The sequence below is a fragment of the Buteo buteo genome, chromosome 13 (genome assembly GCF_964188355.1).
Source record: "Buteo buteo chromosome 13, bButBut1.hap1.1, whole genome shotgun sequence".
Lineage (NCBI taxonomy): Eukaryota > Metazoa > Chordata > Aves > Accipitriformes > Accipitridae > Buteo > Buteo buteo.
Genome location: NC_134183.1, coordinates 27513833 through 27527868, shown reverse-complemented (window position 1 = coordinate 27527868; position 14036 = coordinate 27513833). Strand labels below are relative to the sequence as shown.

Sequence of the window (14036 nt, the reverse complement as noted above, 5' to 3'; positions counted from 1 at the left end):
GCCGCGTCCCACGGGAGCCGCCCCTCGGGTGCGTGACCCAGCGGCCCCGAGCCGTGACTGAGCCTCGGGTGCCGCCGCGGACCGCTCACCGCCGGGCAGCTCCGCCCGAAGCTCCCCGGTATTTAGTCATTCCCACCCCAGACCGGGCCATCTCCCTAAACGGCGCTCCCCGCCACGTGCAAATTCCCCTCATTTGAAACCAGCCCCCTCTCGCAGTGGCCCGTGACCCCCGCCCGGGATGACCGCGGGCTAACTGAGCCCCCAGACAAGCGCTTGGCGGGAGCGCAGGCACCTCTCAAAAGCCAGTTTCGTAAAGCTCAGGAATATCTGCAGAGCGCTGACAATAAAGAAGCTATTGCGCACTTTCAGCTCTTCACCTTCACGTATCCAATAATGCCGTCCACCCCGGCAAATGCCTGCTTGACCCTTAATTTAACCGAGGAGCGTCGTGCCCGTTGTTTGGGGACCATCTGCGTTCCAAAGCCAGTCACCACGGTCACTGCTTTCTCTCTACTTCAGAAAATAGACCGTAACTTCTTATTCAAATTTTATGCTAGGAATACTCAACGAATTGAAGTCATGATCTCTTAAAACAAAATTTGCCTTGCATGTTTCCTACATTTATAGTCTCCTTGTTCCTTCAAAAATCAGCGTAGGCACAAGTAAAGCACTCCTGCCTACAAGATGTTGTATGGTCTTTTTCCAAACATTTCAGTACTTCCCGTGTTAAGAAGATCCCCACATTCCTGAGGAAATGAAGGCTCCTGAATCACCCCTTAACCTGTGTTGAGACAATTTGCAGACCAAATATACGGACGACCCTTATCCCTAGCCTGCTTAGGGGTGCTGGGACACTCTTCTAGTATTGGCTAAGAAGCTATCAGCTTGCACCTAAATTCTACTCCAGCTGTGGATGTCTGATTATTTATAAACATATAAAACTACTGGGCTACCGGTTAAGCTGCAAGTCCAATTATAATTAGAGCATTGGAAGCTTCTAGATGGACACTTGTTTTATTCTTAAATATAAATAAATTAAATCAGAATAGTTGTAATTCCAATATAAAATTTCAACATTACATAGGTCCATGCCACACACACACACACACACTACTAAACATTTTGCATTCTCTCATCCTGGAAGACATTCATTTATTTACGAGGTAGAATCTGCAACGTAGTCCTCTCAGCTTGCCTTGGGTTCTTCAATCCCAATTTCTCTCTATCACTTGGCGGAAAAAATAGGTTTTTAAACAATATTTTTAAAGGAAAAAAAGAATTTCTATCATTTGGACAAAGTTTAATCCTTTCACTAACCACAAGTACCAAAGTATTTCTAAAGGGGTCCCCAAATGGTATATCAACACCTACTATATAAGGAAAACCATTCAGTCCTCTGCAGTGAATTTAAGATTAGGGGCTTCTAGTTCCTGACCCACCAGAATCCATGCACTTCTTTCAAGGAAACCATAAATGAAGGTTAAGAAAAGCTGAGCAGTACAGAGGTTACACATCTTTATTGGAGTGTGTTTCTGGCAAGAATCACTGACCTGGACAAATGTTAAGTTTTGGAAGTAAACTCCTTATGAGCTGCTGGGACTCTTTTGTCTGTTTGCCCTCATGACTGTCACACCAGGTGTTAGTAACACCTGAGATTTTGGAGGAAGCTCAAAGATACTATGAAACACTCTAATAACCTACATCCCAGATGAAAGTAGAAAGGCATGTCTAGAGGATTGATAAGAAGTATAATTCTGTTCACATGTTAACCTTAATTAGATAAATAACTTGATATTTGTGATAATAATAATCACTGAAATAGTTAATGTTTACTCAAAATTGCTGTCATTACATTTTACAGCTCTCACTTCTACAGGATGAAAGGAAGTAATTCCCATGTTCAGGTTACTAAACCCTGTTACCAGACCTCTGCTTGATTGTGTTTTGCACAGAGCATCTCAGGTGTTGGAATCCTATACACCCTAACCCAGCATTATGGCACCAAGCAGCTGACGCTGAATTCCTATGCTCATGGGCCCGTGGTTGCGAGTAACAGGAAGAATTATCAACTTTCTTACACACCATTTGCCTACTTGTTCCGAATCATCTGCTGGCTATTTCAGCTGCTACCTTCTCAAGTTTGTATGCCTTTTTCACCCAGCACACACACAGTTTTGTACCAGTAAAATTAGTTGTCACTTAATGTGTTTTGTAATAAATACTGATAACTGTACAATCCATACAGTGATACACACCTCTAAATGTAGAGGTGTTTTGTGTTAGATTTGCATAGGGGCACAGTTTAACTTAAAGCCTGGGGGAGTGCTACTAGCTTTGCCCTATCCCCCTCACACCAGAACTCCTATTTATAGCATTCTGTTTACCTCAGTTGCCTGTTTCAGGATTTTTATGGGAGTCTTGCATCCTTTTCTAGAAGTCTCACATGTAATCACTCAGTATTTCTGTCTTCAAAGAACAATAATAAGAATGGGAGAACAATGCCACAAAGAGCTGTTAGGGAGCTGATGGGTGAATTGGGATTAAAAAGTGGGATTTCTCTGGTCTACAAAACTGTGTTGAAAAGAGTTGAAGTTTTTCCCTAGGAAGATTTCTGCATATAAAATGATTGAAATAAAAATGTAAAAAGCTGTTTGGCATAGTAAGTGAAAAAAGGAAAAACAGTATCTTTCTATGCTTGTATTTGTGCTGAGAAAGTCTCCTTTGTTACACACTACTGATCCCTCCTGAGAATATTTTAAAATTATCTTTTGATACATGGGCTTCCACCATCTCTTCCCCCTCTTTTCATGACAGGAACATGAACAACCTGTTCATGTCCTTACAGAAGACAGGCGTGGTCTCTGAGGAATGTTCCTGTTACAAGGGGATCCCTCATTTAGTACAAAACTGTTAAAAGTGTTCTTGATCTGCTGTCCTAACAAATTCCTCTCATTGTTTCCTAATGTAAATAGTGTTTCTCAGTTATGGGTAGGGTGTAAGGCATTATGGCTGTATATTCTTGGCAAGCAGAGAGTTGACAGCACTAATTTACACAGGGAGCTGAGGATAATGGAATATTATTAGTGTTCTTGCATATATATCTAAATATAAGCAACTGTAAAGGAACTACTCTTGGAAGTCTGTTGTACAAGTAGTAGTTACGGAGCTAAAATAATTACACGTGTTCTAAGTCTCAGCATTCTTTTCAATACAGTAACTCTCCAGTAAATTCGAGTCTCAAGTCCTCACTGACAAACAAGTCATTGCTCTCAACTTGCTAATGACCAAACATGTATCACCATCCTTTTTGAAAGGATCATTTTAATTGGTCTTTGGTTTATCTCAATATTAGTGTTAATTTTGTTTCCAGTTAAGTCATGATCAAAAGCAGTTCATGAACACTTTCATCAGGTAGGACTTGTGAAAAAGTTCTATATTCCTGAAAGTCAGTTTGCATGGAACTTCAGAGAATGGGACTTCTGAGCCTCATACATTTTAAATCCTTTGACTTTTTTTTGTAAATGACTGTTTTCAGTCAGACATTGTTCTTGCCTGTATGATGCCTGCACAGTGAATGTGTTGCAAATATTTTTTTCTTGTTTTGTTTGCTATGGCACCTAAGCATGATTAGCATTTTCTAGACCCTGTCCCTGCTCCAGAAAGCCCTAAGTACAGCTGGAGAAGTGTTGCTTTAACAACAGATTTGTTTTGAAAGTCATTTGACTTTTGCAGCTCATTAAAAGATTGCTTTTTGCACAGCCACAAGTATTTCCAAACCAGTCTGCATTGCCTACGGCTGCACCCAACCTACACTGCTTTACTTTGTGCTAAAAAAAAAATTAACCCTACTCTGCAACCGACACCCTCTTTTGCATAGCTATAATGGACCTGAAGTAAAGCAAATATTATCTTCCCCAAACGCTCTTTTTACAATTAAACATGATCTTTCCAGTCTGAGAAACGCGTTGTTGGGTTTTTTTTACTTTGGAAGACAAAACATTTGACACTTCAGAAGGGCAAACTATCAAATGCAACAGCCTGTCTGCCGGCAGGCATCTTCCCGACTCGCTGCAGCAGAGCACAGCCATTTCGCAGCTAGAGCCCACCTAGTGCACAGACCTTCACACCTGCAGCTGCGGTGCTGATTGCTTCTTCCATCGCTCCCAATGTCCTTCCGACACCTTTCCAGTCTGCCTTCTCTGACCTTCTTGTTCCCCCTCCCCCACCCCGAATAAGTCTTCAATAACACTAACTGGCTCAGACACCCCCACCCCCCCCCCGCTCCAGACAAAAGATAGTACAGATGCCTGCTACAGCAATGAAACTTTGTGCTGAGGCTTTTGTTCTGTGCGTTGTATATCTATAACCAGAAAAAACTGTGCAGCATCCTATACCCACAGCGTAGGATCAGTCATACAGGAGACCTGCTCTACTTTATCTGCAGGCATCTAACCTCTTTCCCCTACTGAAGACTTAAATCGCCCTAATTCTCATTAAAATTTTTTTTTCCGGTGTCATGCAACTCTTGACCACAGCTTAAGAGCCTAAAACTTAATCATATATTTTTTACCCCTAAAAGGCTGCATAACACCAGACTTTTGGTAGCACTTTTACTGGTCCTCTATGGAAACAATTCACGTTGTCCCCTCTTCTCCCAAATCATTACTCTAGCTGCTGAAGTTACAAAAGAAAAAAACCAAGCAACCTGCTTGCATTTTGGTCCTTCCTTCCACGACACATGTGGTCTCTAAAGACAGGCTGAGTGCCCCTAACACGCCCACCACCTCCCCTTTCACAGTGAGGCAGTAAACACCTCCCTCCTGCAGATCTAAAGAGAACCCATCCCCTCTAAGGCCTTAAGAAGCCCCTTGCCCTCTCCCTGTTGGCCAGGGGCTTGCCCCAACCCCGAGGTGGAGAAGCTGGGGACACACCTGGGGACATTTGCCCTCCTCACGGACCAACTCTCCTGTCCCACTCACACCAGGTGGCACTGTTGGTTTTCACTGCGTGCATGCACTCTTCCACCTTCCCCAACCCTAACACTGAGGTGTGCCAGACTTAAAAGCCATGATTTTCAACCTTCTTCAGTTTCTGAATCCCTAAGCTTTTCCTATGTGAAGAGTGGGCCTGTTCAGTTATTACCATGGGGAGATTGATTTGTAGAACTTGTTTTTCTGTCTCGTTCCTGGCAGTCATCAGAGGAGTACCCTATGGACCTCTGGGACTGTAGACCACACGTTTAAGCCACCAGTGAAGGCAACAGCTAGTAAAAGCATGGCCTTTGGACAAGCACAAAGAGAGATTTAGATCTTTCAAGACTACAGAAAAAAACATGGTAGAACAGAGGTGTTTCTCCTTTTTTAAACGTTAAATACTGACTTAAACTACACAAAATAATTCCTACTTGCTATTCTGATCAATACATAAATTAATATACAAGCCTCCCTCTTTCACTGTGCCCCCTCTATTACTGCTTTTACCTCCCCCATATACTACTGCCTTCTAATGATGCATGTTCTCATGAACTTGCTTAGACTTGCTTAAATTTGCTTAGGAGGGGAGTTTCAACTTGACCTGTTTCTTCTGTGCACACTATTCTTCACTGACTCTACCCTCATCAGCCTATTTGAAATTTCTAGGAACTAAAGGAAGGGAGAGTTTGCTTGTGAAGGAGCAATCAAAGAGCTGTTTAAAGCTAAACTGAAAAGCAAGTTACAATGGAGGTGGTTATCCCTTACAATAGTTACAATTTCTTGACACTTACACCACTCAAATGATCCTTAAACATCGAAAACTATTAACCAGCTAATAGCTCTAAGAGTTCCCTATTACCTTTCACTCATTGGCCCCCACTTGGCTTTAAGTGCATTGCCCAACCTTAAATTAGGCCAGTTGAATTTGCAAGGTCAATGTACCGAATTACTAGATGATTATAAAATCTCTGTTTCTGTTCATGGGCTCTCCTTTGAGGACACACAGCACTCCTCAAAATAAGGATTGAACCAATAGCAAATATGATTGAAGTCAGATGGAAGTAACAGTTATTGTTCTGTTGAATACAAAGATGGAGCCTGATAAAGAAACTGAAAGAGTAGTGAATGCTCCATTTTCCATTTATCCAGAACCGTTGTATATACACTGCTATCCCATTTGCCTTACAGAAAATCACTGTTCCTGTGCAAGAGCAAAACTAGTGACTTTCAAGTGAAAAAGCAATGAAATACAGGAAAAGATTAATTCATTCCATCACTTTTCCATTTTAAAATATAACCTCTTGAACAGAAACAAACAGTGTTACTTGTCTGCTGACTACTGGTAGCTGAAGAAGGAGGCTCATTCCCTGTTGCTGGTGCCAGTTTCTTTTCCAGTTTCATTTCCATGAAAAGTGGATCTCCAACACATAAAACCAGAAGTAAAGTCTTTAAAACAGAACATGAGTGTCAGATTCCTAGAAATAATCTCTTGATTTCAGCAACATCTGCCACACCATAGTAGAAGAGGGGCAATTATTTCATGACTGAAAAAAACCCCTCTTAACATTCACTCCTACAAGAATAACGAGAGGAAAGGATATCATATCTATGGAGAGGAAGATCCCACAAGTAAACCTTTTCCAGGAGAAATGGTAGTGAAAGACCCAGCGTCCATGCCCAAAATCTGACAAAAGAGGCAAGACGCATGCACTCAGAGGTTATGAGTTTCTACTGTTAATATTGCCCCTCGTTCCCAGCCAGAGCAGACATAGTGGTTCTGGCTACTCCAAAGACCTACTTACAGTAAGGTTCTCCAAGTATAGCAATGCTCAACAATTATCAGAAAAGTCTGAATTTATGTCACTCTCCCAAAACAGTTGTGCTATGTTGAGGGGGCACCATGTAATTCTGAGCCCTTGTGTGTTTGCTCATCCCAAAATCCCAAGCCATAGCTGTTTCCCTCTCACGAGAGACCTTCATGGGACCCCAAGTAAATCAGGGACAGGGCTAAAAAAGAAAACTAGAGCTCCTTAGGAACAGAAGAGGCTCTTTAAATACATATTCTGAAAGCACAATCTTATACTATTTAAAACAATCTATTTATAAAGTTTTCAGGGATCTTTAAGTATGAGAGGCACTTCAAAAATTAGCTTGACTTGTAATTTCAGCAACAGACATTGTTTACCACATGCCTGATGCTGCAACATTAGAAGATCAAACTACTAACCATTAGCGAGTGCACAGTTAACCATCAGTTTAACCATTAGTTCTATTAGCAGGAGAAAGCTTTTTTTTGAGACTACCCAGTGCTCAGAAGCCCACTGCAGACACAGCAGAGGAATCAGGCATTAAAATGGCAGGCAGTGCAAAACCCCAGCTCGCATTAGGAAGAAAAAGGTTTAACCTATCCTAGTGTTATTGCATGCAGCAACAAACAAGTGGAGTTTGAAAATTATTTTGTAGAGAACAAATTCTGCTAGTAGCTCTACAGTAGCCTCAAAAATCTCGTGATGCATGGCGCTATGATAGAGTCCTGTTCCACTGACCCCCGTGCATCCCTGCAGGGGCATGTTCACCGGGGTGGCATACAAGTATGGAATCACTATCATTTGAAACAGATTTGCTGTTTATTAGTGCAATATACAGATCCAGCTTTGGGAAAAGAAATCCTCTTTCCTTCTCCGCCTTAAACACCTGCTGTTGTGGCAAACGGAAGCCTCTCTAATATACAACGAGCATCAGCTAAACATAGCTAATGAAAGGGTACCGAGCGAGGTCTAGGCTTCTGCACCAGCAGCACCTCCCAGCTATATGTCGCCACATGTTCTCTCCGTTAACCATGATTACTCTTAAAGCTACTGGGAGGACCCGAGGCCACGCTGCAACTGCAGCCCAAGAGGCTTTCAGCTCACCACGCAAAGCAACCGGGCAGCAGCGCGTAAAGCCCTGCCGGCCGATGGCACGGTGGCTCTTCCCGGGCGAGCAGAACAGCCCCGCTGCGCCCAGCGCGGCTCTACAGGTCCCGCTCCGCACCGGCGGCAGGGCTTGCGCCGCTCGGTCAACGGCGCCCCGCCGCCCGCCGGTACCGGGGCTCCCGGCTCCGGGAGGGCGGCAGCCCCGCTCCTGCGGGTACCGCAGCCCGGTCCTCCATGGCTGCAGGGACCACCCAGCCTCCGAGGCCCCGATACCCGGCCTGGGCGGCGGGGGAGCGGGGGGGAGGAGGGCTGCTCCCGCACCGCTCCGCAGCGGCCCGGGGCCGGGCCCTTACCGATGCGCCGCACGTAGTGTTTTGCAGGAAGTTTCCACGCTCCTCAGTTTAATCCGTGCAAAGGGGGGCTGGAGAGGAGCGCGGCTGAATAGCGGTGGAAGGGGGCGGGCGGGGAGGAGGAGGAGGAGGCGGTGGCAGCAGCGCCCGTGTTTAATTTTTTAATTAGGGCGCTCTGAGCCTCTCCCGGCGGGGTCGCATCGCCGGGCGGCGAGGGGGGCCCGGGCGAGCCGCCCCCGCCGCCCGGGACCACCGCCCGTCCCCCGGGGCCGGAGCCGGAGCCGTGCGAGCCGTCGGGGCTCCAGCCCGGGCTGTCGACAGCCGGCGAAGCGGGCCCGGAGCCGCGGAAGGCTCCGCGCCCCGCCACCATGGGCAGCGCGGGCGCGGAGGAGAAGGGTTCGTAGCGCGGGCGGCGCGGAGGGCCGAGCCGGGCCGGGCCGGGCCGGGCCGGGCCGGGCCGGGCCGGGCGGGGGGGAGGCGCGGCGGGGCTGATCTTGCGGCACCGCCCGGCCCGCACCTACCTGCGGGCGAGGGGCACCCCTGGCGCGGCGGCGGGGGACGGGGACGGGCGGGGGGCGGTCGGCCGAGGGGCAGAGGGAGGGTAAGCGCGTAAATCTGCCCTCCCAGGGAGAGCGGGGCCGATGCAAGCGAAGGCTGTGCGCGCAATCCTACAGCAACAATTGCTTTGCAGGTGCTCGGTCTCTCGCAGCCTCCATCCCCGGGGAAGCAGGCAACGCTTTCCCACGTCCACAAGTTAAGGATGATGCCAGTGAACGTTTTATTTTCCTGCCTCCCTATAGTATCCAAATCTAGACCACACATGTGAATTCACGGCACAGGAGCGCTTATCCAATGCAGACTCCAGGCTTGTGTATTTACTAAGCAGAAAATCTCATTTTTGCAATTCATTGCTTCTCTGAAGGCTGGAAGTGTCGCTGCCCGGCTGCAGCTTCTTTGCAGGGGAGTGCCGTTTATGTGAAAAAGTGTTGCCTGCACCCTGAGTAACTGTGCTGCAAAAACACTGCCTGGTGTCGTGGGGCTTTGCTCTCCTTGCGGAACAGTTAGCAGCGCCTTCGTTTGCTGGGCATCCATGCCCTGACCTGCCTACCTTACACCTCCCTGTATGTTGTTTTATAAACCGTACCCTGAAGAGACAGTCTTCTCCCCAGCAATTTAGAAAATACAGGCATGCAGTGTGCACATGAGCATGACAGGTTGGCTGTGTGATCATAGAGCTGGTTTTGCAGCATTTCCGGCCATGTGTTGTTAACTCAGATAGCTCAGACCCTTTGGAGAATTCCAAATTCATGCTGATTGCTATTTCATTAGGTCTTCTCCATTGCTAATCCTTTCACCCTACCACCTCCTATGCCCAATTCCTGCGATAGCATTCCTGGAATACAGTTCGGTTTCCTTGAGCAGATAGTTAAGTGCAAATGAGGTGCTTCTGAAACTCACAGAGGATGCCTGTTTATGTCCCTAACCACACTAACACCTTTTCAAGTCAGGTTTGCTGTCACTCAAACACAAGCTCAGGACTGAAGCTATTTGAAGTACCTTCAGAATGACTAGATCCACGAGCCAGCAGTTGGGCTGCAGACATCCAAGGGGAGAACAGATGGCAACTGATTTAGTCCATTTTGTTACACACCATCGTTTACGAAGTGAGTTTTCAGGCACCTGAGACTTAATCATGTCAAGAGGATGAATGCTCCCAGCTTGAGCAGACGTTGAAGGTACTCATTTCCAGTACTGAGCCATTACAAAAAACCCGCAAAACTACAGGGGGTTCAGTGAGGGAAGGACTGAAACCCAAAATGCAAGGAAGATTATTGAGTAAGTCTTTATTTAACACTTACTGGCTACTTTCTTAATCTTCTCAGTATCTCTGAAAACATGAGGGTAAAGGCTAGGTCTGAAAAAAGTGACATCCAAAGCACCAAAGAGTTGGGGCTGGGATCTTCAATCCACACCAAACATTAGCAGAGTTGGCCTGATGATGCTGCTAGACTAAGAATTTCAACATCTTTTTTCCAGCTGCCCCACAATACTTAGTGGCCATGGTGTTCCCCTTCACCCTCCATAGGTGCAGCCAGCACCCCCAGCTCGTATGTCCATTTTCCTTACCTCAGTGGTCTCTGTGCTAAGCAATTTTCCCCATTTTTATTTTCTCTAGGACTCCAATTGTTTCTTTTGGCCTCACAAGGGCCTCCAATGGCCTTTCACTTCACAGCAGGATGTGAAGGAGCCTTTCTTTATGCCAGTGTTTTTATATGGGCAATGAATCAAAGGATGGGTAGAGTCTTAACCTATAAGAAAAGTCAGGAGAGATCAGTCTGAGGCCAGCCCCTATAAAATGACTCTGCAGATTCTAACTGATATAATGCCTGTCCCCATCATACTGCCCTAAAGGTTATTTTCAAGGATTTTTGGATCCAGGCCATGCTCATTAGTATTCATAGTCTTCTGACTCATGACTTGACACATACACTGCAGCAGATGAAAGGATATCTGACTAACTGGGAGAGGACATCTAACCGGTATGCAGCACTAAAATGTGAAAACAATAAAAAGGCACTCAAGGTCAGTCTTGGTACCACAGTTTTGGTAATACATAATTAGAGCAAATGTTCTGTGAACTTTAAGGCTTCAGTTACAATTTCTGAAATTCAGGACAAGGAAGAGAACACAAAGCTGCATATTAGAGTTTCCCAGAATTAATTCCCCCCCAGCAAAATGCCCACTGTTTTCTCATGCAGCTCTTTCAGCCAGACTCTTGCCAAATAAGACTAAGATATCCATTTCTTACCACTCCCTGTTTCAGCATCAGTCAAGCCTTGCACAGAGATCTGTCCCATAACGTCTCCTGACAAGCACAAATTCTACAAACAAATCCCACTAATTCCAGTGTGTAACCTGCAAAATTAGTAAGACTGGAAGTCATATTCTTAGAATATGACTATCTATCATGAAGAAACGTCACCTCAAACACATACATATTGTGCTGGACTCAGCTCAAATGCAGGGTTCTCCATGGCTAGCCTATCCCTATGATTTCTCTCTGTGTCTTTCAAGATAGCAGCTGGGAGTTTGGGTCTGGCTTTCCCAGGTAGTGTCAAGATATCATTTTCTAGTATAAGCCTTTAATTTAATTTTTATAACCCAGTGTCCTAGGACTTTTGGAAGGTAGTTTTTTTTGCTTGACTGGCTCTTGTTCAAATCAACTGATTTGTGACATAAATTTGTGATATTGAACTTTCTGTGATTTTTTTTTTTCCTACAGAAGGTCAAACTTAATAGAAAAATTGGAAGTATGCCCAATGAAAATCTGTACAGCAGGTGGGCTTTATCTATGATATATTTTCAGAAAATAAATATTGATTGTTGTTGACATTACGTCTAATTCCCATAGGCCGTATCTTGATCTTTTCTCCAACTTAACAGGTATTAAAACAGCATGACCCAAAGAGCAGAATATCATTCAAAACAAGGAAGGATCTCATACACAGCTCTATAGAATAAACAGAATGTTGGTTGTTATGCTCTGGCAAACGTGTAAAGACTGTGATAAGAAACCATATTATTTAATACCTACTATATTGAGGGTTATTGCAAAAAGAAAGCGACTTGTGCCTTGCTCTTTTAATCCCTGTTTTAAAATTCTCATTCTTTAGGATAGTATTCAAAAATCCCACAAATTCTGAAGTGAGAAAGGAGACACTGAGCAGGATAAAAGTTCTGTCCATTTCTGCCTTCTCAGGAATACCAAATCTTATTTTTACTTTCCCTGTTGTTATTAATTGTAGGCTAAGTCAGGATACAGCTAGTTTCAGCCATGACTGCAGTATAGAGTAGAGATACTGGAGCTCCCTTTAAACTGGCTAGCAGTGCAGGTACCTGAAGCAGTGTAGCCATGGCAGCACAGAGCTCTGAGTGGCCTAATTACTCTGCCAAGAAATAAATGGATACTGGGAATTCCCTGGGGGGAAAGACGGTTGAATTGTTAACAAAGAGTTTTCCCAAGGCGCCTTAGTGAAATAGGTGTTAGCAAGAGCCAAAAAACCTCAGGCTGCAACCTTAGAATAAAAATGCCTTTGTCCTTTGGCACTTCTGATGTCCCAGTCCTTCCAATTCTCCTGTTGTCTATAAAGACAAAAGAAAGATGCGATTTCAATATCTGATGGAAAACCTAAAATAAAGCAAAACGATTCCCACCCCCAACTATAAATCCATACATAAGATCTTAAAATGACAAAAATAAAAGTCTCTCCTGGCTGGAAACACACAGAGCTCTCCTGGTGGCAATGGCGGGCTGGAGATGCTCAAGCATCCTGCCTCCATAGGACACAGATCAGGGTCAGTCCCCTGAGCTCCACGAGGAGCATGGTCAGTCCTGGTGTATGCTAGGCCTGTAAAAATGGCAGGATGTGTATGTATTCAATGGGGAAGACCACGTAGAAGAAACAAATGAGAGCAAGCTTTAGGGAAGGGAATTTACTTCTGTTACATCTCTTCTCCCACCAATCCTTCCTCAAGTACACAAGAGTGGATGTGTATAGAGGAAGGTGAAGGGACAATTTTACCAATATGCTCACTTTCTTACAAGCTCAAAATGCACACAGCATTTTTCTGAAAACGGAGCCCAAGACTTCAATAAAATTGCACACACAATGTTTTATTTTACAAGTTGTATCTATTTATTTAGATTTATAAGCTAAATTACATAAGCAAAATCCACATTATTTGGCTGAAACTCCCTTTGAGGTCAGTGTGAGTTTAACTAGTTTAAGGACTGAGGTGTAAAGCCATTTCACAAAACATACTGGTTTCTCCAGTTGGAGACCTTGGTGAGTATTGCCAAATCAGAATCTGTAGGATTGTGGCCAGTCTGACAAAGCACTGTTTGCGACAGCCATGTGCTGAAATTGCTCTGTTTTGAGGAGACAGAAAGCCAGAAAATTATGACTTTGCTGTCTCATCACAGATGCCAGTAAGTGGATGGTGTGTAGAGGCTAAAAGTCGCGATTTTATGACATTAATTTACATGTGAAAAAACAACAGGGTGCTACTAAAATCCAAGCTGGTTTTCATTTCCAAACCTTCGTGTGCTGCAGCTCAGATATACACACCCTATTTAGACCTAACCAACCTGATTCTACTTTTCTATGCAGGCAAAGAAGCAATAGAGGTGAAAATCCCACAGAGTCATCAGGATGTGATACCCAATGATGAGCAGTAATTACTGCAGCAACACTTCAGCCAGCATGAGTGTCAACGAAATGTCTGCCTTCCCTCTGACTTTAGAGCAAAAAACTGGCTTTGCCTTTGTGGGGATTTTGTGTGTTTTCTTGGGACTTCTAATTATCAGATGCTTCAAAATCTTGCTAGACCCCTACAGTAGTATGCCTTCTTCTACGTGGGAAGATGAAGTTGAGGGGTTGGATAAAGGAACATTTGAATATGCTCTTGCATGAAAATTCACAGAATATCCTGCCTTAAATTTGATGTTGATTTCATTTTGGAAACCAACTGTTGTTACATTTGTTATACATACTTGCATTTTGGAGATATGTTGGTGGCATCCATTTTGTTAAATAAATATTTGTTGCAAACTCAAAAGGTACTTCATGTTGCTTTTATTTGAGGAACAGTGGAATGGTAGATAAGAAATGGTTAACAGCAAAGAAATACTACAATAAACAATTCACTAGAAAGTTATCATAGCCAAAAAGTATTTTAAGAATCAGATGATATCCGCCTCTTCAGAGGAGGATCTCATTTCTACTGTGTCTCATGAT

General features: G+C 44.4%; 1 protein-coding gene across 4 annotated transcripts; it reads left to right on the top strand.

Annotated features, from left to right (window-relative positions):
• Positions 1–8523: 8523 nt before the first annotated feature.
• On the top strand, positions 8524–13812 carry CTXN2 (cortexin 2). 4 transcript variants are annotated; one of them, XM_075043973.1, is made up of 3 exons: positions 8572–8634; positions 11522–11577; positions 13410–13812. In XM_075043973.1, the coding sequence occupies exon 3, from the start codon at positions 13464–13466 to the stop codon at positions 13710–13712; it is 249 nt and encodes an 82-aa protein (XP_074900074.1). In that variant the 5' UTR covers positions 8572–8634; positions 11522–11577; positions 13410–13463; the 3' UTR covers positions 13713–13812. The 4 variants fall into 4 exon arrangements, with proteins under 4 accessions (XP_074900072.1, XP_074900074.1, XP_074900073.1 ...); XM_075043972.1 differs by lacking the exon at positions 11522–11577 and adding an exon at positions 9743–10074 and having other exon boundaries at positions 8585–8634; XM_075043971.1 differs by lacking the exon at positions 11522–11577 and having other exon boundaries at positions 8524–8634.
• The last annotated feature ends 224 nt before the right edge of the window (positions 13813–14036 follow it).

Excerpts from the sequence above, each read along its gene's own strand:
- CTXN2 (XM_075043971.1), top strand. The coding sequence starts at position 13,464 with ATGATGAGCAGTAATTACTGCAGCAACACTTCAGCCAGCATGAGTGTC.